Source organism: Xyrauchen texanus, chromosome 20, assembly GCF_025860055.1.
Source record: "Xyrauchen texanus isolate HMW12.3.18 chromosome 20, RBS_HiC_50CHRs, whole genome shotgun sequence".
Classification (NCBI taxonomy): domain Eukaryota; kingdom Metazoa; phylum Chordata; class Actinopteri; order Cypriniformes; family Catostomidae; genus Xyrauchen; species Xyrauchen texanus.
The window spans coordinates 38912323-38937876 of record NC_068295.1 but is presented as its reverse complement, the minus strand read 5'-3'; the positions used below and the strand labels follow the sequence as shown (position 1 = coordinate 38937876).

The window sequence follows — 25554 nt, the reverse complement described above, 5'->3', positions numbered from 1 at the left end:
TTTTCTATCAAATTACCTTATAAACTTTTTACCAATATTGATTCTACTTTTTCTTTCAGCATATGAATTACAAAACTGCCAAGACCCATATCCATTCTACAATGGCTACATCATCAACAGCAATTTCAATGCAGGCCAATCCATAACATTTGAATGCTTCCCTGGGTATGTGTTGGTTGGCCATCCTGTGCTAACATGTCAGCACGGAATCAACAGGAAGTGGAACCACCCTTTCCCTCGCTGTGAAGGTAAAGTGAAAGGAAGGCAAATGAAAGGAAATGAAATAAAATGGAAAATGAAAAGAAAAAAAGAAGGAAAACAGCAAAGGAAAGGAAAGGATAGGAGAGGATAGGAGAGGAGAGGAGAAGAGGAAATGGAATTAAAGTGGAAAGCAAAGTAATAAGGAAAGGAAATTAAAGGAAAAAGGAACAAATTAAAGGGACATGCAAGGAAATAGGAAAGGAAATGGAAAATGGATAAAGGAAAGAAAATGTAATTAATTGAAAGGGAACATTAAAGGATAAAGAAAATGGAAAGATTGGAAAGAAAATAAAAAGGTAAAGGAAAATGTAAAGAAATTTGCTATCACTTTTTGTTATTCTTACATTGTGTACTGTGATTGGCATACTCTTATTTTCAGTCCACTTTGCCCATTGAAATTAAAAAGGGAAGGGAATGTAAAAAAAAGAAACTAAAAAGAAAAGAAAAGAAAAAATAAATAATTTTGTGTACTGTGATTAGCGTACTCCTATTTTTTTAGCCCACTTTGCCCTCACTTTGAAACAGAAATCATCAATATTTCTCTGACTTTTCAACACTTACAGAGGTATTATCAGCCCTTTGCACTCCCAAATGCCTTTTTAAGTATGCTCTTTAACTTCAAGTTTTACTACTTTGTATCACTTGTACAATGAGAGCCACTGTGTTTTAAAACCATCTTTAAAACACACTTTAAACTCGACCAGTAGAGACATATGCTTCTGGGAGCTGTTCTAAATTGTAGCCTTGATGATTAGCGTGGGTAGTGTACTGTGAACGCCGAACTGTCTCTTATCGATCAGTCGCTCAACTTGTTCCTCCCAGTCTTCCGTTTGTAGAATATGAGCTGCAAAGACTTCTGCATTGTATTCAAGTGTTTTATCGTGTTATGAGCTTTGGAGCTGTGTCTTCTTTTACTACCAGTCTCATGTTATCTTCTCATCTTCAGTTTTCACTTATCAGCTACAAAGCTCAAATAAAACATCTCTCTGCCAAGGTAGTCTTTAGTGGAATAGTTCCACAAAAAAGAAAATTGTCATAAATTACTCAACCTCATTTCATTGCAGCCAGTATGGTTATTTCTTTATTTTGTTCCCCTATGGAGCACAAAAGGAGAATTTTGAAAGAATCTTCAAGCAGCATTCAGTTTTTAGAATGCCATGAGGATGATTAAATAATTACTCTAATATTTTGGTGAACTTATCCTTAAACATTGTGTTTATGTAGCGTTTCCTGGTGTGTCTAACTTACTTCCAGAATTATAGATTACTAATGCAGTCATGGTTGAATAATGTTTACGTCTCCATGCAGCTCCCTGTGGCTACAATGTGACGGCTCCAAACGGCACAATCTTCTCTCCCAAGTACCCAAATGAGTACCCAGACTCTCAGGACTGCATTTGGCTCATCACCGTTCCACATGGTCATGGTGTTTACATCAACTTCACCCTCCTCCAAACAGAGCCTGTTACAGACTACATCACCGTCTGGTGAGCAGAACTCAGTTTAACGAGCCATTTGGCAAACAATTATTTATGCTTGGAGAAACTATACTAATGCTGCTATTGTTGTTGTTCTTCAAATGGATCATTACCCAGATCGAGTAGCACTGTGTTAACCAGTAAGCTTTGTGTTAAAAGCAACGGGGGAATCCCACAAAAACATGTCAAGGTCACATTTAAAATATGTACAAAATTAAATTGTCACAAAAGAATGTGACCTGGACATGTTCTTTGACATTGAGATGCACCCAATGATTCTTTAGTTTAAACATCTTCATTTGTTTTGCTAAAGTTCTGTAATAACAAAGGAAGTTACAAAAGTAAATTACAGCATTACTATGCCTGTTTAATGCAAGGAACACAGGTTGTAATGTAATTTCACTGTGTGTTTCCTCTTCTAGGGATGGTCCTGAGCAAAGTTACCCACAGCTGGGGATTTTCAGTGGTAACACGGCCCTCGAATCAGCCTACAGCACATTCAATCAGGTTCTTATCAAGTTCCACAGCGACTTCTCCACAAGTGGATTCTTTGTCCTCAATTTTCATGGTTAGTTTTTCCTCCAACTGAAAAATGTTGCCGCCAAAGTGAAATGCATACTGTAAAGTGCAGCTTGAAATATGGAATTCATCTGGTTTTTATACACTAAGGAGGCATGTCATCGTTCTGATGACATCACTTTATTTCTGGAGATTAGATGAGCCGAAAATAGAAGCTTCTTCAGCCTGTTTGATATTAGTGTCAGCATGCAGGCATGTGTTGAACAGCATTGGAAAATGGGAGTGTGAAAGTCTTTCATCTGAACCTGCAACTTTCATTCTAGAAGAAGTCTGGCATGTTTGCGTGTTATAGATGGCTGATTTATATACTGCTTTTATCCTTGGGAGAACTCTGACTCAAAGTATGTCAATTCACAGAACTGTATGTTGTTAAATTTTGTATGTTTAAGTAAAACTCTCTGCATGTGTGTCAAGTGTGTGAATTAGGGTTGTGATATATACTGTATATACTGTGTGTGTGTATATATATATATATATATATATATATATATATATATACACATATACATACTAGAGCTGTCAATTGATGAAACTTTTTAATCGAATTAATTACATGGTGTCCCGATTAATTAATCGCAAGAAATCACAAATATTTGCTGAGAAAGCCCCTCATATAACAATAATTCAATATATAATGATGACATAATTATACATAGACATTATATACATAGACATAATATCTTTAAATATTAAAAACAATATATAATATATATATATATATATACACACATTCAAATAGTTAAAATGCTTTACATTCTTGTGGCAGAAGAGTTCATCATTAATAAGACAATACAAAAAGCAGCTTTTGAATACAATGTATTGTTTTCTACCATATTATTGATCATAAGTCAATCATTGGCATACAGTTCACAGAAATCCATTTCACAAGTGAATTTGTCAGTCAGTTGGAGATTTATTATGAGGGCTTGTTTAAGGACCCGTCAATGTACACCTGGGTCAGACATGCTTGACTAGCGTCTCGGGTGCGTTGTGTCATAAATCTAAAATTTTTAGGTCTCTGTGTCAGGTTAAATATAGTTTAGTACTTAGAACACATCTTGAGATGTTCCCTTAGTTCGGATTTGCACTCCATCAAATGTTTTGAACACATGAACGTAACGCATGTTTGTGTTGTGCTGTCTGCTGAAGGGTTGTTTTGTTCACTGTATAAACTGTGTGTTGCCAAACAGCTGAAGTTTTACTTACTGCCTTCTGAAGTAAACAGGTGGTACTACATATCTTCCTTATTACGGTCCGAGTGCATTGCAATTAATTACGTAATTTTGTTTACGCGTTATTTTTTATAAAATGTATAGTACTGAAATAAAGCGTTAAATCGGCAGCCCTAATATATATATATATACAAAAAGAGAGAGAGATAGAATAAAATTCAAAAGAAATATTTCATATTATTAATGATGTTGATATTTTGTATTTTATATTATTTGTAATATATATATATATATATATATATATATATATATATATATATATATATATATATATTTGTATTTAATATTAAACATATTTCATTTTATGGATCGTGGAGGAAGAACACTTAATTTTCCAGAATGCTCTAATTTGCCATTTAATTCTTCAAAATGGATCCAAATAACAGGATGTTCCTTAAATTTAAAGGAATAGTTTTTCTTCATTCTAAATTCTCTCATTATTCACGTTCCCTGCCTAAATATGATTTTTGGACCATCAAAGTGCTGGCACCTGTATACTTGCATTATAAGGACCTGACAGAGCTCTATCTTCTTTTAAAAATCTTAATTTGTGTTCTGCTGAAGAAAGACAGTCATGCACATCTGGGATGGCATCATCAAGATCACTTTTAATGTTAGAAAGGTCAAATGCGAGGAGAAGAGGAGACAAAGACCCCTCCCCTGGGCCTATCAATGAGGAATGTGACAGAAAAAGAATGAATGTGAGGAGACTTGATGATCAAGTTTTAAGTTAAAAGAAGTAATCTGAGTATACATTTTCTTTACATAAAGACTTTACTTAATTTTAGACCTACACTACCGTTTAAAAGAAGTCTCTTCTGCTCACCAAGGCTGCATTAATTTGATCCAAAATACAGTAAAAACAGTGATATTGTGAACTCTTTTTACAATTTAAAAGAACAGTTTTCTATTTGAATATATTGTAAAATGCAATTTGTGATCAAAGCTGAATTTTCAGCATCATTACTGCAGTCTTCAGTGTCACTTGATCCTTCAGAAATCATTATAATATGCAGATTTTCTAATATGGGCATATTTACATCACATTTGACACATTTACATTTGAACACATATTTGCAAGCACACGCTTTGTTGATGATAATGAGGCAGCATAAACACTAGTTAATATATAATCTAAACATTAATATTATTTTTATATCATATTACATATCATATTTATATCATACAGCATACAATTTAAATACCTGCTTTAGCCAAAACAGCATTTAAATGTAACTAAAACTTGCCTATATTTCAAATGTCAATACTCTGAATCCTGGCTGACACGTCTGGAAACAGTCCCACTAGTAAAATATGAACATGTTTATATAAAATAGCATGTCAACTAATTAAAACTAAATGACTTACTCATCCAAAATTGTATCCTCGGCTGGATCAAGTCTCTCTTCAAAATACAAACGTTCATTGGAGTCCTGCTCTTCTTCTGAGGAAAATGTTAACTCTTCGTCACTATCCAGGAGTTTCCTCACCTGTGTATCGTGATGTCTTTCAAACACGCAGAAAAGTGAACGTACTTGTTGTTTTTAAGACACAGTGGGGGGCGTGTACCATTTGCATTGATCGCCTCAGCACATTACCGTATGAATAGCACACTCTGCCCGTGGGTGTGATCATATTACACTGAAAAAAATATTTTTGCCAATTTTTAAGATTTATCCATTTAAATTGAATAACAAATTTCCATCTAATTGAATTGCCTAATCTTTAACAAAATAAAATGTATAAATCTTACAAAATACAAGTTTTATTAATTACATTTTCTTCAGTTCAATTAGATTTAAATGGATAAATCTTAAAAATTGGCAAAAATGTTTTTTTGAGTGTAGCTATAATTAGCTGAGCCAGGTGAAACTGTACATTGCTTTCATACAGATTGCATTGTTGGAGAATATTTGTTTTAAATTTGAATCGTTTTATTTAAAAGTAGACATTTTAAGCTTTCTTTAGACATATGTTTCATGTTTGTGTGATAAGTATTCGTGGAGTTCCAGTTCATTTTTGTGACGTGTTTCAGAAATATGCTCGTGAACACAGATACTGCTGAAAGCTCACCCTTTTTATTTTCTTTATATTACAAAAGCACAAGGTTTTGTTGTTATTGTGAGTGTACACAAATAAAAGTAGACCCTTTATGACGGAGTATTTTATGTTGTTTCCGCTGTAATGACAAAAAAATCCAGTCCGTCGACCCCAGAGTGTTAACACTTAAAATGTGTTCTGCTCTTTCCCAGTTTGAAGTTGTGTCAATCTAATGTTTTTTCTCTTTTATGTGACTGTATTACATTTCTTTGAATTGTAATCCAGTAAATTCCTCATTCTGTAATTCCAATTCAACATCCTGTGGCTGTGGCCAATTGAATTCAGATTTAAGCTCATGAATTGAAGAAGAGCCTATTCTTAAAAATCAAAACTTTGCCTAAACCTGGTGTGAATATGTGATTTACTTCAAAAAAAATTTTTTTTCATATCTTCAGGTTATCGGCTTAAGAAGTGCCCACCTCCCCCTTTGGTTGAACAAGCAGAGATTTTAGTTGAAGACCAGGACTATGAAATCGGTATGAAGTGAACCACTTCTTTGTGCAAGAATGACAAAGACATGATAAAAAAATCAGGTTTGAGGGCAATAAGACTCATTTGTTTTTCTCTCACTCTTTTTTACAGGTGACGTTGTGAGGTATCGCTGCTTTCCTGGATTCACATTGATTGGCGATGATGAGCTGACGTGTAAACTGAACTCTCACCTGCAGTTTGAGGGCCCGCCACCAGTGTGTGAAGGTAAGTCAAGATTTTGGAATTGGCTTTTTATCATAACTTATTTTAGGTAAAAAATAAAAGAATCTTTCAGAATCTTAATAACTAGCCACCCGGAGCCCAACTTGACCAGGCTCTAAATGCACTGGTATAAACCTTTTCAAAGACACAAACAACAACAAAGGATTTGCAGTGCTACTGGACATGTCTCGTCATGAAGCATTTCTAGAAGTGGCATTTTAATAACCTAAAACTGCAAAAAAAAACACTACTAGTGCATGCTTTTTGAGTCTAACTAGAACAGAACAATATGTACACTATATATGTGCATTAACTGAAAGTAAACATTGAAGTATCATTTCCAGACCCTTTAAATATGACTTTGAGTCAACAACTGTTCTCAAAGGACATCAAACCTTTACCTGAAGTGACTTATCAAGATATATACTATTATGAGTTCATCTACACAAGAGAAGCGATAAAAGTGTATCTTAGTTTAGATGCTTACACTTATTTCCACAGCAAAAGGTTGGAACTATTTGATCGCTCCTACTATAATGAATAAAGCTGTTCACACTGCAAGCTTGTTACTTGCGCTGCTTCATTCATTATAATGGGGGCCATATATAAAGTCACTTTTAGAGTGCGTAAAGAAATACACTGACTTAACTTGTTGACTTTCGTTCACTTACCAGAAATAAAAGGTGTACTGCATGTATCCAGCCTTCGTGCTTCACTACTGCAGCTCAGGTGTCCATTTGTGTTTTGTTGGTTCATGGAATAGATGCATTTCTATGCACAACATTATTTTGGTTTTTAAATGGAGTACTTGGAAATCAAACAGAACCATAGAGGAGGCTAAAGGCAGCCACAGTCACACCGTGTCCAAATCTGATGGCAAATGACATGCAATAAAAGATATAGTTTCTATGGTTTTTGTCCTAACCAGCCGTGACAAGCGACAGTACATTCTATCGATCACTTGTTTTCTAATTTCGGCATCACTGCAGGTAACTCCATCCACTGTGAACTGGAAACGGCCTTAAAACTTTTCAGACTGCATTTGCTATTGCTAGCACATCTTCATTAGTTGTCATAGTAACTGGAAACTTGCGAATGTGAGTGCAGGACCGGGACAACCGATCCCCCAATATTCATAACAGTGATCTGCTGATATGGGGTTTTCCATGGTTTATTATTAAATTATTACAATTGGTCCCCCACCCCAATCCTGAATACGTGGTTACATACTTGCGTAAGTGTTTATCAATTGATGTTTTTCATGAAGGCATCCAAATATTAACACATTCTTCACAGAAAATGGCTTAAAAATGGGAGAGGTTTCACTTGCAATGTTTATTGCTGCTAGGGTTTACAACTGTCCCATTTTTGCCAGATGTTCTGTTATTTAAACAGATAGCAAAATGTCCCGTATTGAAGGCTTTATGTTCCATATTGATGTATAAAAGTGTCGGACAGCAAAACTTTTAAAGAGGACCCCCGTCCTGTATTAAAGCGCTCAAAATGCTCAAGCGTCTCGTATTGAGACATTCAGCATCATTACGCTGTGGTGGCTCATAGCCAGTGTGTGTTACCGCACCTTAGCGCATCTCTTTGGGTGAGTAAAGCCAATGTCTGTATAATTTTAAAAGAGATTTGCACTGCTTTGCTGCCCTGTAACATACAGTATATAGTATACGGCATCTTGGTACATTCCAATCAGGAGATTCTCATACTTCACTTTCCAATTTTGGAGGGCTGAAAGGTGTAGTAAATGGTCATTCTGAACTCATTTTTTAAGTAATTTTTATTGAGAATTCTCTTGTAACGATCCTACAGCGTGGCCATCGTTATTGTTTTTCTTTGAAATGTCCTGTGAAGGCATCGTTTATGCCATTTGGAATGCAGTACGTCTTCATCGCAACACCTGACCGAAAAACCCATCGCACACACCGAATGACGGAAAATACACATGAAATCTGATCTGACCATTCAAACTGAGACGCATTAAGAAAAATCTGATTTTAATCGGATTCCAAACCACCTACGAATGTGGTTTAAACATTTCTTTTTAAAAATTTGTTTTTGCCCTGTTCAGACTACAAAAACCTAAACGGATTTGAGTCTGATTGGCTCAATTGGCAGATTTGTGGGTTTTTCTGCCTGTTTGAACATAGCTGTGTTTATTTTAATATACTATATATTTTGTAGGTGTTGAAACTTGACTCCGGGCGACGCACCACGGAAAGTGCACCATTAGATCGGTTTCATGCTGAAGAGCCACTAAGAATTACTTATTTTTTACATAATATTCTCTCATAAATATAAACGGGTGTAAATATTAACATCATATACAGTATGTTTAAAGAATTTAAGTTTTTCATGCAAAACTTGACCACAGTGATGTCAATAAATCAGTCTGCTGTTTTATTCTAACATTCTAAAATATTTAGTTTATTAGTTAGGTTTCATCTACCAAAGTTTAATGGTGCAAGGCTTAAATATTTAGTAGTGCGTAAATTGTGACTAAGTGTCCAATTACGCCACAACTAGGCCAAGTTGTAACTTACGCATAGCTAGTGCAACCGGCCCCTGAAAAACTACAGTCCACCTTAGCACAAAAATCAGACAATGATCAAAATGACAGACATTTAATTTTTTGCACAAATAACTTTTCATTATGGAGAGTATGAGAATTTTAGCAACTGGGCGGCATCGGAAATGGGCAACAGTCCAGATGTCTCAAACGAAAGAGAACATCAAAGGCAGACAACAACAGCAAATGACAAACCAATCAGCGATGAACAGCTAGACTGGCTTGAGGGCGAAAAACACAAATAAAACACTGAAAAATCACAGCTTGGGCAGAAAATGTGTTTAACGATTGGCTTAACGCCAAAAATACATCTGTGGCAGTGGTAAAGAGAAAGGGGGCAAATGCTCTAAAAACCCAGCTGCGGGCTTTCTATGCCACTGTCAGAAGCGCTACGGGCATAGAATATTCTGTTTTCTCTCGCTAAGAGCTGGGCTGATCCATTATATTCCCAAGTACAACATCATTGGGCAATCAGAATTCAAGTCATTCAATGATTTATTCAGGGCCGGCCCTTACATTTTTTTGCAAGGCTGGGAAAGTTGTCACTTCTCATTATCCTCCCATCTCCACTGCTGAAATGGAAAGCATTCATTATCCCATATCTGTCACCAGTCACAAAAGCAGGGCCGGTTTTGCAAAGTCTGGATTGACATTCAGCTGAACCTGGAATAAGAGGGTGAGAAGGAAATTGAGAGTGAAGAAAACATTAGTTTGTCATTAAAGAAGACGAAGATGGTCTTAATTATATTTGCCTGTCTCACCATGCAGAAATGAAAAACCACAAAAAGCCCTCTGATTCATGTTTTCCAATCCAAGTGACCCACTTTGTCCAGTTTAAAATTTTAAAAAGTACATCACAAAATGTCCACCTAATGCCAGATCCTTCTACCATCATCCACTGAGAATCCCACTGAAGCTTGACAAGAGAGATTCAATGGGTGTGAACAATCTCAGAAACATGCTTCTGCATATCAGTGAGGTAGATGGGTTATACAAAAGAGACACAGACTATTCCCTGAGAAGCACCGCAGTTCAAATGCTGTCAGGGGCAATGCTGGAAAGCAGGCAGATCATGTCTGTCATTGGTCATAGGTGCGAAACTTTGCCTGAGAAGCTTCTGGTACCTTTGACAAAAGACCGAAAGCTATTGAGCTTGATCTTTTGGGAAACAGAAGTTCAAACGACACCAGAAATCTAGCCAAAACAAAACAAATGCACTTGAGCTGCCGTTTTTCATGTCAAACTTGACAATCAATAGAAACATGCCATTTTCATTAAAATAAATAAAATATTGCCAAAATAAACAAAGAAATTAATTAGAATGATCATAACAAAGAAATTAATTAGAATGATCATAATAAATAAATAAATAGAGTAAATAAATACATAGATACTTGTTCACAGTCTATTCAGTTTCAGTTATTACTGCAGATAATCACAATTGCTCTCTCACACTTTCTTTTTTCTTTCTTTCTTTCTTTCTTTCTTTCTTTCTTTCTTTCTTTCTTTCTTTCTTTCTTTCTTTTTCTTGTAAATATATAAATGAATATACACTCACCTAAAGGATTATTAGGAACACCTGTTCAATTTCTCATTAATGCAATTATCTAATCAACCAATCACATTGCAGTTGCTTCAATGCATTTAGGGGTGTGGTCCTGGTCTAAACAATCTCCTGAACTCCAAACTGAATGTCAGAATGGGAAAGAAAGGTGATTTAAGCAATTTTGAGCATGGCATGGTTATTGGTGCCAGACGGGCCGGTCTGAGTATTTCACAATCTGCTCAGTTACTGGGATTTTCACGCACAACCATTTCTAGGGTTTACAAAGAATGGTGTGAAAAGGGAAAAACATCCAGTATGCGGCAGTCCTGTGGGCGAAAATGCCTTGTTGATGCTAGAGGTCAGAGGAGAATGGGCCGACTGATTCAAGCTGATAGAAGAGCAACTTTGCCTGAAATAACCACTCGTTACAACCGAGGTATGCAGCAAAGCATTTGTGAAGCCACAACACGCACAACCTTGAGGCGGATGGGCTACAACAGCAGAAGACCCCGCCAGGTACCACTCATCTCCACTACAAATAGGAAAAAGAGGCTACAATTTGCAAGAGCTCACCAAAATTGGACAGTTGAAGACTGGAAAAATGTTGCCTGGTCTGATGAGTCTCAATTTCTGTTGAGACATTCAGATGGTCGAGTCAGAATTTGGCATAAACAGAATGAGAACATGGATCCATCATGCCTTGTTACCACTGTGCAGGCTGGTGGTGGTGGTGTAATGGTGTGGGGGATGTTTTCTTGGCACACTTTAGGCCCCTTAGTGCCAATAGGGCATCGTTTAAATGCCACGGCCTACCTGAGCATTGTTTCTGACCATGTCCATCCCTTTATGGCCACCATGTACCCATCCTCTGATGGCTACTTCCAGCAGGATAATGCACCATGTCACAAAGCTCGAATCATTTCAAATTGGTTTCTTGAACATGACAATGAGTTCACTGTACTAAAATGGCCCCCACAGTCACCAGATCTCAATCCAATAGAGCATCTTTGGGATGTGGTGGAACGGAGCTTCGTGCCCTGGATGTGCATCCCACAAATCTCCATCAACTGCAAGATGCTATCCTATCAATATGGGCCAACATTTCTAAAGAATGCTTTCAGCACCTTGTTGAATCAATGCCACGTAGAATTAAGGCAGTTCTGAAGGCGAAAGGGGTCAAACACAGTATTAGTATGGTGTTCCTAATAATCCTTTAGGTGAGTATATATATATATATATATATATATATATATATATATATATATATATATATATATATATACACTGGTGGCCAAATGTTTGGAATAATGTACAGATTTTGCTGTTTCGGAAGGAAATTGGTTCTTTAATTCACCAAAGTGGCATTCAGCTGATCACAAAGTATAGTCAGGAGTATAGTATAGTAAAATCTAACTTTCATTATTTGAAAAAAGTCATTTTTGATCAAACCTACATTGATACAATTTTCCAGCAGCCATCTCTTCATCACCTTATCCTTGAGTAGTCATGCTAAATTACTAATCTGGTACTAGAAAATCTCTTGCCATTATATCAAACACAGTTTAAAGCTATTTGATTTGTTAAATGAAGCTTAACGTTGTGTTTGTGTTTGTTTTTGAGTTGTCACAGTATGCAAAAGACTGTCATGTCTTAAGGTCAATATTAGGTAACAAAATGGCAAAATAGAAACAGCTTTCTCTAGAAACTCATCAGTCAATCATTGTTATGAGGAATGAAGACTATACAATGCTTGAAATTGCCAAAAAAACTGAAGATTTCACACAATGATGTACACTACAGTCTTCAAAGACAAAGCACAACTAGCTCTAACAAGGACAGAAAGAGATGTGGAAGACCAGATGTGCAACTAAACAAGAGGATAAGTACATCAGAGTCTCTAGTTTGAGCAATAGACGCCTCACATGTCCTCCGCTGACAGCTTCATTGAATTCTACCTGCTATTTTATTTATTTATAAACCTTCTGGGAGATAATCCTTTTGATTTAAAACTTTTTATTTAGCATGGCCAAATGTAAAAAAAAAAAAAAAAAAAATTCCATTGTTTTGGCATTGGACTGAATGAAAGCTTAAGGGGTAAACACTAAACACACTATGGCTAACAACATACATCATGTAATGCAATCATGATTTTGGCCCGAGTCTAGTTTAAAGTAAACATCCTAAGGAGGGAAGAAAAAACAGCAGAAGAGAAGTAATATATGCAAATATAAATGTTTACATTCGATTTTTATCGATCAAGTGTTCTGGAATCATGATATTGAAAAAATAACTTTGGTTTGGTTTTAATTACTTACAAATGATCTCATGTAAAGTTGAAATTCATTACATTTATTAAAGGTTAAGATTACTTAAAATCTCATAGGTTACTTCTAGTAAACTCAAGTTTTTATTTTGTTTTTTATTGAGTTTCAGCTGGCATCAACGATTGATCTAAAATAATGAAGATGCAGAATCATTAGTGTGATGCCTGCAATAAAAGCTTGAAAAATACAAAACATGAACATATCGAAATGGCACTTAATGTTCCAGAGGCAGCATTGTGTTGTACGTTTACAAATAGACAGTAGATGACAGCTGTCTTGGGATCAAGTAAAGTCTTCCAGATCTCCTCAGTTGTGGTTTCAGTTGTAAATTTGAGCATTTCGTTTGCCTGTAGTTTCTGTACAGTGCCACGAAGAAGTGATAGTTCTCCTGGTTTTGTTTCATTCTTCCTTCTTGCCCACAAGGCAGACTAACAAAAAGCTTTGACTTTGATGCTTTCTTAAACCAAGACTCACCAGAACTGAAAACAAGAGAAACACTGCATGTAAAAAAAAATAATAATAACTTTTTCAACTTTAAAGTCTCTTCTGGAACATCTTAGAGCTTGTATCTTGTGCTTTGTTAGATGGGTAACTGGGTTGTATTGCAGTAATAGGATGTTTCTTCAAGTATGGGCACTTTTGGCCCTATGGACCTTAAAAACACCTTTTTACATAGTTTCACTAGTTTATCTAATTATTTTAAAGTGTATATACATGCTTAACAGGAGAATTCAGTTTTTTTTTTTATTTGTTGTTTTGCTAAAGCTTTTATGTATCCTAAATGCACACAATTCAATATTTTCATATTTTTGTGCATAATTCAACAAAATAACAGCTTTATTGGAAATGATGTATTGGATATTATTATCTAGATTTTTATTTTTTTCTTCACACATCGCATCCCATATATGTTTCATAATTTCTTCACTGACACTGTAGGTAACTGATAAAACGTTTTAGTGGCAAGATTGTTAACCGTGGTGGAAATGACAACCTGAAAGTCAGTTGTAATATTTGTATGTTTTTAATACTGTTTTTATTTATTTGGGAAACAGGGTTAATAAAAGTTAATCATTTGTATTCTGATTGTTATAGGAATAGGTGATTATATTGTATGTACATTATACAGCACATTTTTAATAGGCCTTCATAAATGTTTGTAGAAAACAAAGAAAAGGTGTTAATGTGTGCAGAATATTTTGCCAAATTCAAAAAAAATTAAATAATAATAATACATATTGTGAAAGGAGTTGATTTTATTTCAAAAACATTAAAAATGTCAGGGGGCCAGGATAGCTCAGCGAGTATTGATGCTGACTATCACCCGTGGAGTCGCAAGATCGAATCCAGGGCGTGCTGAGTAACCCAAAATGGCCCGGTTGCTAGGGAGGGTAGAGTCACATGGGGTAACCTCCTCGTAATGTGGTTCGCTCTCAGTGGGGCGCGTGGTGAGTTGTGCGTTCATTATGCGGAGAATAGCATGAAGCCTCCACGTGCACTATGTCTCCGCAGTAACGTGCTCAACAAGCCATGTGATAAGATGCACAGATTGAAGTCTCAGATGTGGAGGCAACTGAGATTCATCCTCTGCCACCTGGGTCGAGTCGAGACACTATGCCACCACAAGTACTTAGAGTGCATTGGGAATTGGGCATGCCAAATTGGGGAGAAAAGGGGGAAAATAAAAACATTAAAATTTTATTTCAATTAGCTTAATTTCCACCACAGAATTCTACTAAACACAAAACCGAAATTGAGATGTGCTGGAAATGACAACTGCTATGGGAATTTTCAGGACTTAATATTAAATTGGTTAATGCTTTACCACTCTTTGTTTAGAAGAGCATAGTTTTAAAAAAAAATGCACTAATAGGCTATAATTCTGATTTATTTTCACATTTTAAGATCAAATGTCTGCGTTTGGGACAAGGGTAAAGCAATCAAATCTGAACATAAGCGGCATTTGGAAATGATCAAAAATAAGTAATAAAGGTGATACATTTCCAAGACAGCTTAATGTGAATTTTGTGTTACAAAAAAATTAAGAAATGCATTTGAAATTTGTTAGAAATCTGTGTAACTTCTTGGTCCATCGTTGAAAAACACCAAATAAAAGTGCAAATTCCTGCAATTGCTTTGTCTACTTAACAGCCCAATGTCCTGCCAATGAGGAGAGGTCCATCTCCTCTGGTGTAATCCTGAGTCCAGGCTTCCCGAAAAATTACCCGAACTCTCAGACCTGCTCTTGGATCATCAGAGTGCTGCCGACTTTCACTATTGCCATTTACGTAGAGATGTTCCAGAGTGAGAAGCAGTTTGATGAGCTGGAAATCTTTGATGGTAGACATTATTTAGTCTCCTTTACACCTTTTATTCCTTCTTAATAGAATAATTCAGCCAGAAATTAAAATTCCATCTTTTCTGTATATATTCACCCTCATGTCATTCCAAACACGTGTCCTGTTATCTTTTTTACTTGGGGTACAAATGGAAAATTTGTAAGAAAATGTATGCAGGGGGCCTGGGTAGCTCAACGAGTATTGACACTGACTACCACCCCTGGAGTCGCGAATTCGAATCCAGGGTGTGCTGAGTGACTCCAGCCAGGTCTCCTAATCAACCAAATTGGCCCGGTTGCAAGAGAGGGTAGAGTCACATGGGGTAACCTCCTCGTGGTTGCGATAAGTGGTTCTCGCTCTCAACACGTGGTAAATTGTGCATGGATCGCAGAGAGTAGCATGCTGGGTATATCCACGGTGTCATACACAATGAGCCACGTGATAAGATGTGCAGATTGACTGTCTCAGTAGTGGAGGCAACTGAGACTTGTCCTCCACCACCCGGATTGAGGTGAGTAACTGCGCCACCATGAGGACCTACGAAGTAGTAGGAATTGGGCATTCCAAATTGGGAGAAAAGGGGATAAAATAAGCTGTTATGCAGCTCTTTTCCAGAGAATTAATCTAGCCACAAAAAGGATAAAAAAGCACCTTAAAAGTATCATAAATGTTGTCTAATACCACTACTTCTACTACTACTATCCTCCACTTCCATTTCCAAATCTTCTGAAACCATTCGATAGCTTTGTTTGAGGAATACTAATAATCTTCACCTCCACCGCAAGTGTCAAATCTCATTCTTTATCCACTATAATGAAAATGGCATGTTGTGTTCTTACATTATTCACGAGAACCAATGACATTTTAGCATCAATTATAAAAAACATGACACGTCAAGGTGCCATTTATTACTTTGAATGCATTTGTAAATTAAATTTAGAGCTTCTGCGAAGGGGAAGATAATGACAGGATAAAGGCATGGATTTCTGTATTTTCCTCAAACAAAGCTATCATATGACTTCAGAGAACCCAGAATATACAGTATGGCACACGAGTTGTGTGAACTACTTTTATGGTGCTTTTATAATTTTATTAGGACATTTTTGGAGCATATGAGACAAAGTTATCATGAACTGTTTTTTTCAGAATATTATTTAACAGAAAAGAAAAAGCATACATGTTTGGCACAACATAAGAGTGAGTAAATAACAAAAGATTTTTCTTTTTTTGGATGGGCGAACTATTCCTTTAACCTTCATAGAAACTTTTCAGTTCTTGTGCCTTGTTGTTTTGCCCAACAGATTCGTGGTTTGAAATATTTATCTTTATTTGTTGTGTTTGTGATGTTTTATTTACCAGGGCCATCTGGACAGAGTCCGTTGTTGGTGGCTTTGAGTGGGAATCACTCCACACAACTCAACTTCACTAGCAAAACAAACCAGCTTTACCTCAGATGGTCAAGCGATCATGCCACTAGCAAGAAAGGCTTCAAAATACGTTACACAGGTTTGTAAATCATAGCTTCATTTATATCATATTTACAACCTTGACATCTTATTGCGCATTTACAATTCTTTGTAATTTGCCCTTTGCCGTTGGTTGTTCAATGTGATATCAGGTTTTCATAGGTATTCATATGTAATGTAAAGTGTGGTCCTAGCACACATACAGTACATTTGGATAAACAATGAAACATACACTTGAAGATTTGTACGTACTGAAAGTAAAAGTGTTTACATACTATCCCAGTGTACAAAAATATTGCTGTACTCTTTACAGAAAATGAATGAGTTCACTCTGGATGGAGTAATACTGTCAGAGTGGATTAATACCCAACTGTCAGCCCTTCAAAGCTGTTTCTTTGAGTCCAACTGGGTCAATAAGTGAGAGGAAGTCAGACTTTTCTAAGTTAGCCCTTATTAGGATACGACCAGACATTTCCTACCTTCATAATACCTCATGGAGCCATTGACAAGTCTGCTATAATAGAGGTCAAAGATCCTGTAATGTATTTTGCTGAAAAACCGACATTTCTAACAATGGGCAAACATGATGTATGGCCCGCCAGCCCAGTGGCCATGATTACTCGCCATATCTTCAGCCTATTTGCTTTCTCTGCCTCTCTGTCACTGTGTCTTGCACACTCCGTTCATTTCAGTTGATCTTTCTGACACGTCGTGCCCTATGCAGGCCTATTTTTCCTGTGCCGCCACATATTTCCTGTTTATTGAATTTTGTCAAGAGTAGACAGAAAGAGAAACATCGCATCACTCAGAGAACTGGTTTTCAAAACCCTCAGAGCGTCAATCTTGTTTCTGGATTCTAGATGATTTCACCCTAAAATGAAAATGATATCATTATTTACTCAACCATATATCGTTCCAAACCAATATTATTATTATTTGTATTTTTTGGGAAAACAAAAGAAGACAATCTGAATAAGGGTCTGGTCACTCTTTTCCATGCCATTACAATGAATGGAGGCTGATGATTTCAAGCTTCAAAAAGGATCCAAAATCACCAGCCTGATTTCATGAAATTTACGTGACGTTAGCAACATTTTTGCAAACCAAAATTACGTGCTTCAGTACATATTTGGCTGTAGTTTCCCAGTGAAATGTCCAGTGGGGTATGCCAAAAACGAATGAAATTATGGTGTAATCAGGTGAGGTTTTCAAAGTGACTATTAGATGGATGTTTTTATGAGTAAAACGTACCTCCTTAACCTAACATTTTAACCTAAACCTAACCAATAGTATCTTAAAACATAAATGAGAGGTGAACAATTGAGGCATCCTTACCCTAAACAAACATCTAAAACTAACTGATAGAGTTCTAAAAGCAAATTCGACATGAAAAACACATTTACTGAAGCAACCACATAATTTGGCTTCTATGGCATGTTCCCTTCACTTTCACTTTCAAACTACCTTGGCTGGGCTCAAGGCTGGGTTTCTGAGTCCAAAGTTTATCAATCTGTCAGGTGGGCTACCGGGGAAGTAAATCATGCTGGAATACATATATAAATGTAGGTGAGTCTGTAATACAAGTGTAAAATGGATAATTTTTCAAATGATGCATTAGAGTAAAAGTGTTTTGATATCATAATATTGCAGGGTGTGAGTAATAGAGCAAAAAACAAGTGTTTATAAAGTCTTAAACCGCTGTTGCAGTTGTAATTTGTGTGAAAGTGATTAAAACGCACAGTTGTTGTAGCAATTGTTCATTTCACCAGGAAATTGCGACGAAGCGTAGAATTTGATACATGTAAAACTTGGTTTGCAAAAATGTAGAGTTCAGTAAAGTTCATTCTTTGAGACTGGGTTAAAAAACACATAAAAGCAGTGTTTGGCTGTAGTTAACTAAGGGGGCTTTCACACTAGCACTTTTGGTGCGCACCCCGGTTCGAATGACGTCAGAGTTCGGTTCGTTTGGATGATGTGAACGCTGTCTTCCGAACTCGGGTGCGCACCCGCGAACCGTACTCGGGTCCGCTTAAAAAGGTGGTCTGGGGTACGGTTCATGTGAACTCCAGTACGGTTCGCTGCTGATATGAACGCAATCGAACCAAACCGCGGAAGTGAACCGCTATTGATGACGTATAATGTGGTCGTCAGTCTCACACGCGTCACTTTCAAAATGAGCGGAAAGAGTTTACTTTCGATGCGTGCGCGTGTGCGTGTGTGTGTGTATACACTTACCTTGACGAAAGCGGGATTGACGCACTACGCACTGCAAGCAGAGAGATGATTTCTGCTTGCCTTCGCAAAAATTGTCTTCGGCGGACAGCCCGCTGTCTTTTGAACGATTTCAGTATTTTTGCGGCAGACAGACGCATATGTGTTTCTGTATCTTGATGTTGAAAACAAAACCAAACGTTAAAAAAAAGAAGAACAAATGTGAACCAAGCAAGTTTATTCATTGAATTTTGACGCCTTTTCATTTCGCGGTTATCAAGCAACACGATTACGCACCAGCTGCAGCTTGATGACGCAAGCGTACCGCGGTTCGGATACAAATATATAATGCGAACACAGTCCATCGGGGGCATGGGGGGAGGGGGGAGCAATCGAACTCTGGTTCGGAACAGGCAGTCGAACCAAGTGTGAAACCCCCCTAAAGTAGAGATGCTACTAAACTGAACTACATTTTATAGTAGCGTGATAGTAGTTCACAGTAGTGTAGCTTTTCCAGTAACAAGCTCCATATTCTAATAATTAGCACTGTAGTGCCAAGGTTGTCATATTATATTGCAAATGCAGCAATAAAGTCGAGGGGTAATCACACTTATCATCTAAACCATCCTCTCTTTCATGTGTAGTGCTGGGGAAGAAAATAATTTAAGTTAATTGGTTCTTTCGGACAGTTCATGAGATGAATTGCTTAATGCTTGTGCGACCTTTGGGACACTTTTGTCTTTTTAATTTTAGTTTTTTCGATCATTTTGGCTGTGTTAATGCCAATGGCATAAATTTTGACAAAGGTGTGTATTTTTGGGGGAATACACCTCAGTTCCTATAATACATCTATAATATACTGTGTACACAGAATTATTAAACTCAGGACCTTCAGGTTAAAAATGTCCCCATTGAAACCCATTAAAACTGCAATATTTGATCCCAGTGCCATTAAAGCATAAAATCATGAATTCTATGATATTCTGCTTTCATTCCAGAGCCCTGGCTTCAAAATTAAACATTTTAATATTTTCCATCAGATGGCGTCATTTTTCTCATGTTTCGCCTATGGAGCAAATACATACTTTTTTCCTATTTTCGGTTTGCTATATTATAGAACACTGCAGGACAATTGAATAAAGTGTGCCACTAAAATTGTGTGGGTCTGTTGGTATGGACGTGGTATGGAGTGTGTTTTGAATATGTGTATTGAGAAATGTGTGTGTGTGTGTTTGTGTGTGGCAGTGTTTTGTCCTCTAAGGACCTCTGAGTAACTATTCTTTATTGATGCACAAGGGTTAAAACAAAAAATGCCCTTCTATTAAGCAATGGGAACTTTTAATGGTTTGTAATGGTCCATGTAAATTAACTATTTAACATAAATGATTCACTTTCACAGTGGTGGCTCAGTGGTTGAGGCTCAGGGTTACTGACAAGAAGGTCGGGGGTTCAAACCCCAGCACCATCAAGATGCCACTGTTGGGCCCTTGAGCAAGGCACTTAACTCTGTCTGATCCAGGGGCGCCGTATAATGGCTGACCCTGCACTCTGACCCCACTCTGACCCCAGCTTAGCTGGGATATGTGAAAACTAATACATTTCACTGTATACGTGTATATGCAAAAAACTGTGTGTACAATGTGTGACCAAAATAAAGGATTCTATTCTGATTCACTTGAGCCCCAAGCAGCCTTAAAGGGACTTTGTCTTCTTTACTGAAGCAAAGAATTTGGGTATTGCTGCTGTTTATGCAATATTTCGATATTGTTATATAAAATAGGCAGTTTTCTAGTTTATTAGTTGATATTAAGTACAAATATATGTTCAGTGTAATTTTGTTATGCTATTTGTTTAATCCTTACGAAACAGTAATAATGTTGTAACCTTGACTGTAGTAAACATGGTTAATTTTATCGTCACTGTGGTTTTACTACAACTGTTATGGTTAAACTATGGCAACTCTAATAAAACCATTGTTAATTTGTGGTTAACTCTTTCCCCGCCAGCGTTTTTAAAAAAAGTTGCCAGCCACCGCCAGGGTTTTTGACGATTTTCGCTAAACTTTAATGGCCCGCAGAATATTTTCTTCCATGAATATATGAAGATGCTATATATCAAAATAAAGATCTGAGCCTCTACTTTTAGGCAAAAAACGATTTTATTTTATCTTCATTTGTTCTTTTTTTATTGCCACTTGAACAGAGGTAGGTTTTGTCAAAAACAACATTTCGGACAAAAAGCTGAGAAAAAGGCATTTTTATCAAACAAGTGCTTTAGTATTAGTATTAGTATGGTAGTTCCACTTCTTCACGTTTGAGACGATCGCAGTCTGTTTCTTTGATCAAAGAGTTGCGTACTCTTTCAAAACATGCGCGCGGGTCTTCCTTACCGTATACCACCTAAAACACGGATACCCGGAAAATTCCGTGTTTGGCGGGGAAGCGTTTTTTCATAAAACCCGGAAAATTCTGTGTTTGGCGGGGAAAGAGTTAAGGGAATGTCTCACAAATTAAAGATAGAATTATCAGGTGATATTATTGAATATGACTTCTGATTCCAGAATTCAGTTTATAAAGTAGTTTCCCAACACTGCATAAATGTGGTTCGTAAGACTTGTGTATTATATTCCAAGTCTTCTGAAGCCACATGATAGCTTTGTGTCATGAACGGACAGAAATTGAAGTCGCTATTCACCTTAAATGTTGATATGTGCACTCGTTCTCCTTGGCACGTTCATGAGATGAGTAGCATTATCCGAGTTTAATCATTTCAATGAATTGGTTAAATTGGTTCACAAATCCATCTGAATGATTTGTTCTAGAGTCAGATCGATCGTTCATCTCACTCATTCAATGATCCGGTCTTAGTGGTTCACGAGTTAAAACTTCTCGGAAGAAGAAGTGTTATGTATACCTTGTCTTGTCTTTCTGTTGCCCTTCGTTTGTCATTTTTGTCACTTTTGTAGTTCCTTAGTTTTCACTTTTGTCACCCTTATAGCTCCATAGTCGTCTTGTTAGCCCTCGTGTTCACTGTTCATTGTTTTCACCTGCCCTCGTTAGTTTCCCATTGGTTTCTGTTTATCACCTTGTCATCTTGTTTGAGTTCTGTTTGTTCATTGGCTCCCGTTGTCCCATGTCCATGTATTTTAACCCCTACATGGGGTTTTCACTCCCCTCTGTCAATCGTTGAATGTTGTTAAGCCTGGTATGTGTTCCCTGCCCGAGTCCTCCGTTTTGTTTCATCGTGTTTAAGTTTCCTGTTTTCCCATTGTGGTTGTTTCTTTTGTGTTTATTCGTTTGTTGATTTAATAAAGTTAAGTTGCATTTGGATCCACTCTCCTCGTCTGCCTTCGCTGCCTCATTCGTTACAGAACGATTGACCACCCATGGATCCAGCAGCCTATTCGGCGAATTATCGGCTCCTTTGCCTCAAGCAGGGGGACCGCCCTTTGGAGGACCAAGAGCCAGTGCCAGTAGCCATGACCGTCCAAGAGCCAGTGCCAGTAGCCATGACCGTCCAAGAGCCAGCGCCAGTAGCCATGACCGTCCAAGAGTCAGCTCCTCCCGAGCCTCCTAAGGCTCCGCCTCTCAAGCCTCTCGAGCCTTCTAGGGCTCCGCCCCTCAAATCCCTCGAGTCTTCCAGGGCTCCTCCTCCCGAGCCTTCCAGGGCTCCGCCCCTCAAGCCTCTCGAGCCTCCCAGGGCTCCGCCTCTCGAGCCCCTCGAGCCTTCCATGGCTCCGCCCCTCAAGCCTTCCAGGTCTCCGCCCCTCAAGCCGCTCGAGCCTCCCAGGGCTCCGCCTCTCGATCTTCCCGAGCCTCCCAGGGCTCCGCCTCTCAAGTCTCTCTGAGTCTCCCAGGGCTCCTCGCTCCAGTCTCCAAGGCTCTGCCTCCAGTTCTCGAGTCTTCCAGGGCTCCTCCTCCCGAGCCTCCCAGGGCTCCGCCTCTCAAGTCTCTCGAGCCTTCCAGGGCTCCGCCTCTCGAGCTTCCCGAGCCTCCTAGGGCTCCACCTCTCAAGCCTCTCGAGCCTTCCAGGACTCCGCCCCTCAAGTCTCTCGAGCCTTCCTGGGCTCCGCCTCCCGAGCCTCCTAAGGCTCTTCTCCCCGAACCTCTTACGGCTCTGCTCCCAGAGACTCTAAAGCCTCATATGGCACCACCTTCCTCGGCTCCGCCTCCTGAGCCTTCCTCGGCTCCACCTCCAGTGCCTTCCAGGCCTCCGCCTCCAGTGCCTCCTACGGCGCCACCTCCATCGGCTCCGCCTCCAGAGCCTTCCAGGCCTCCGCCTTTAAAGCCTCCTACGGCGGCACCTCCAGAGCCTTCCAGGGCTTCACCTCTAGAGCCTCCTACGGCGCCACCTTCATCAGCTCCACCTCCCAAGCCTCCCACGGCTCTGCCTCCTGAGCCTCCCACGGCGCTACCTCCCGAGCCTCCCATGGCTCTGCCTTCCAAGCATCCCACGGCTCCGCCTCCTGAGCCTTCCTCGGCTCCACCTCCTGAGCCTCCCTCTGCTCTGCCTCTTGAGCCTCCCACGGCTCCGCCCCCTGATCCTCCAGAGCTTTCCATGGTTCCGCCTCCCTCGGCTCCACCTCCTGAGCCTCCAGAGCCTCCCTCAGCTTTGCCTCCAGAGCCCCTCTCCGCTCCGCCTCCAGGACCTGTCCCTGTCCTGAGGCTGCCTCCCAGGCCTCCAGGACCGGCCCCTGTCCTTCGACTGCCTCCGAGGCCCCCCAAACCTGTCCTTGCCCTGTGGCCAGCTCCCAGGCCTCCTGAACCTATCCTTGCCCTATGGCCTCTTCCCTGGCCTCCTGACTCTCCTGTCCCTGTCCTGTGGCCACCGCCCTGGCCTCCTGTCCCAGTCCTGCAGCCACCTCCCAGGCCGCCTGACCCTATGCCCGTTCTATGGCCGCCTCCTGAACTAGTCCCTGTCCAGTGGTCACCTTCAAGGCCCCTGACCCAGTCCTTGTCCTACAGCCGCCTTCCAGGCCCCCTGACCCAGTCTCTGCCCTATGGCTGCTTCCCAGACCCCCCTGACCCGGTCTGCCCTTTGTGCCCCCTTGGACTTCCTGCCTGCCCTCTGTGCCCCCTTGGACTGCCTTCTTGCTCTCGTGCCCCCCCTGGTCTGCCCGTCTGCTCCTGGTGCCTTCTTTTATTTGTTTCTTTTTTAGGATCGTCTGGGATCCGATCCTTTGAGGGGGGGCTCTGTTATGTATACCTTGTCTTGTCTTGTCTTGTCTTTCTGTTACCCTTCGTTTGTCATTTTTGTCACTTTTGTAGTTCCTTAGTTTTCACTTTTGTCACCCTTATAGCTCCATAGTCGTCTTGTTAGCCCTTGTGTTCGCTGTTCATTGTTTTCACCTGCCCTCGTTAGTTTCCCATTGGTTTCTGTTTATCACCTTGTCATCTTGTTTGAGTTCTGTTTGTTCATTGGCTCCCATTTTCCCATGTCCATGTATTTTAACCCGGTTGTTTTCACTCCCCTCTGTCAATCGTTGAATGTTGTTAAGCCTGGTATGTGTTCCCTGCCCGAGTCCTCCATTTTGTTTCATCGTGTTTAAGTTTCCTGTATTCCCATTGTGGTTGTTTCTTTTGTGTTTATTCGTTTGTTGATTTAATAAAGTTAAGTTGCATTTGGATCCACTCTCCTCGTCTGCCTTCGCTGCCTCATTCGTAACAGGAAGATTATGTAATGACTTAAATCTTTTTTTTTTTTCTAACACAAAGATATCATACATCTTCAGAAGACTTGAATAATAATGCACAAGTCCTATTGACTACTTTAATGATACTTTTATTCCACATTTAGAGCCATTTTGAAGTGTGAAAGTCTCAGTTCCCATTCATTGTAATTTAATGGAAAAGAGCAACTGATACATTATTAAAAATGTTTCCTTTTGGTTCCAGGGAAGAAAGAAAGGCATACATGACATGTGGGTAAAACTAATAATATAAATTAAATTTTTGGGTGAATTATTCCTATAAAGTGTTTTGAGTTATAATACGTTATAATAAAATTATGTTGATTAGAGGAATGTAATACAACTTTTTCTCCAAAAAATCTTTGGAATGCAACTTCAAGCCCCTCCTTTTTTTCTTTCATTTTCTTACCTTTCGTAGTCTGTTGGGCTTTAAAAAAAATAGTAAATGGTCTGCACTTATATAGCACTTTTTTTAACCTTGGTGGTTTTCAAAGCACTTTACACTGCGTCTCATTTACCCATTCACCCACACATTCACACACCAATGACGGCAGAGCTGCAATGCAAGGTGCTAGCCTACCATTGGGAGCAACTTGGGGTTCAGTGTCTTGCCCAAGGACACTTTGGCATGTAGAGTCATGTGGGCCAGGAATTGAACTGCCAACCCTGCGATTAGTGGCCAACCTGCTCTACCACCTGAGCCACAGCCGCCCCTAAAAGAAAGAAAATTAGGATTCATTACCACATGAAATATTTTTCCACTAGGTGTAGTTAATCACTCGCAGCCAACACTTAACCTCTCATTACAGTTAATGTGATGATACCTTTGATTTGGTCTGTCTGAAGTCAGATTAAGCTTCAAATGAACTTCTGCCTTCCTTCTGACAATGGGCAGACATGTATTTGTGCCACATCAAAAACAAGATCTTTTGATCAGTTCAGAACCATAAAGCTGCATTTCTGTTTCATTTTATCAAGCAGATAAAAAGAGTTCTCAGAGTCAGAAAGAGTTAAACAGTTTTAAAGACCTCATTAAATCAAAATTGGTGTGTGAGACTTTGA

General features: G+C 38.9%; 1 protein-coding gene across 1 annotated transcript in view; it reads left to right on the top strand.

The window, feature by feature from the left end:
- Positions 1-25554, top strand: part of LOC127660590 (CUB and sushi domain-containing protein 1-like) — a 524643-nt gene that overhangs the window by 424803 nt on the left and 74286 nt on the right. Inside the window, exons 41-47 of the mRNA XM_052150909.1 lie at positions 60-248; positions 1570-1747; positions 2161-2306; positions 6045-6125; positions 6232-6345; positions 14939-15127; positions 16486-16632. Coding sequence (XP_052006869.1) covers positions 60-248; positions 1570-1747; positions 2161-2306; positions 6045-6125; positions 6232-6345; positions 14939-15127; positions 16486-16632 — 1044 coding nt within the window. The remainder of the gene's footprint in view (positions 1-59; positions 249-1569; positions 1748-2160; positions 2307-6044; positions 6126-6231; positions 6346-14938; positions 15128-16485; positions 16633-25554) is intronic.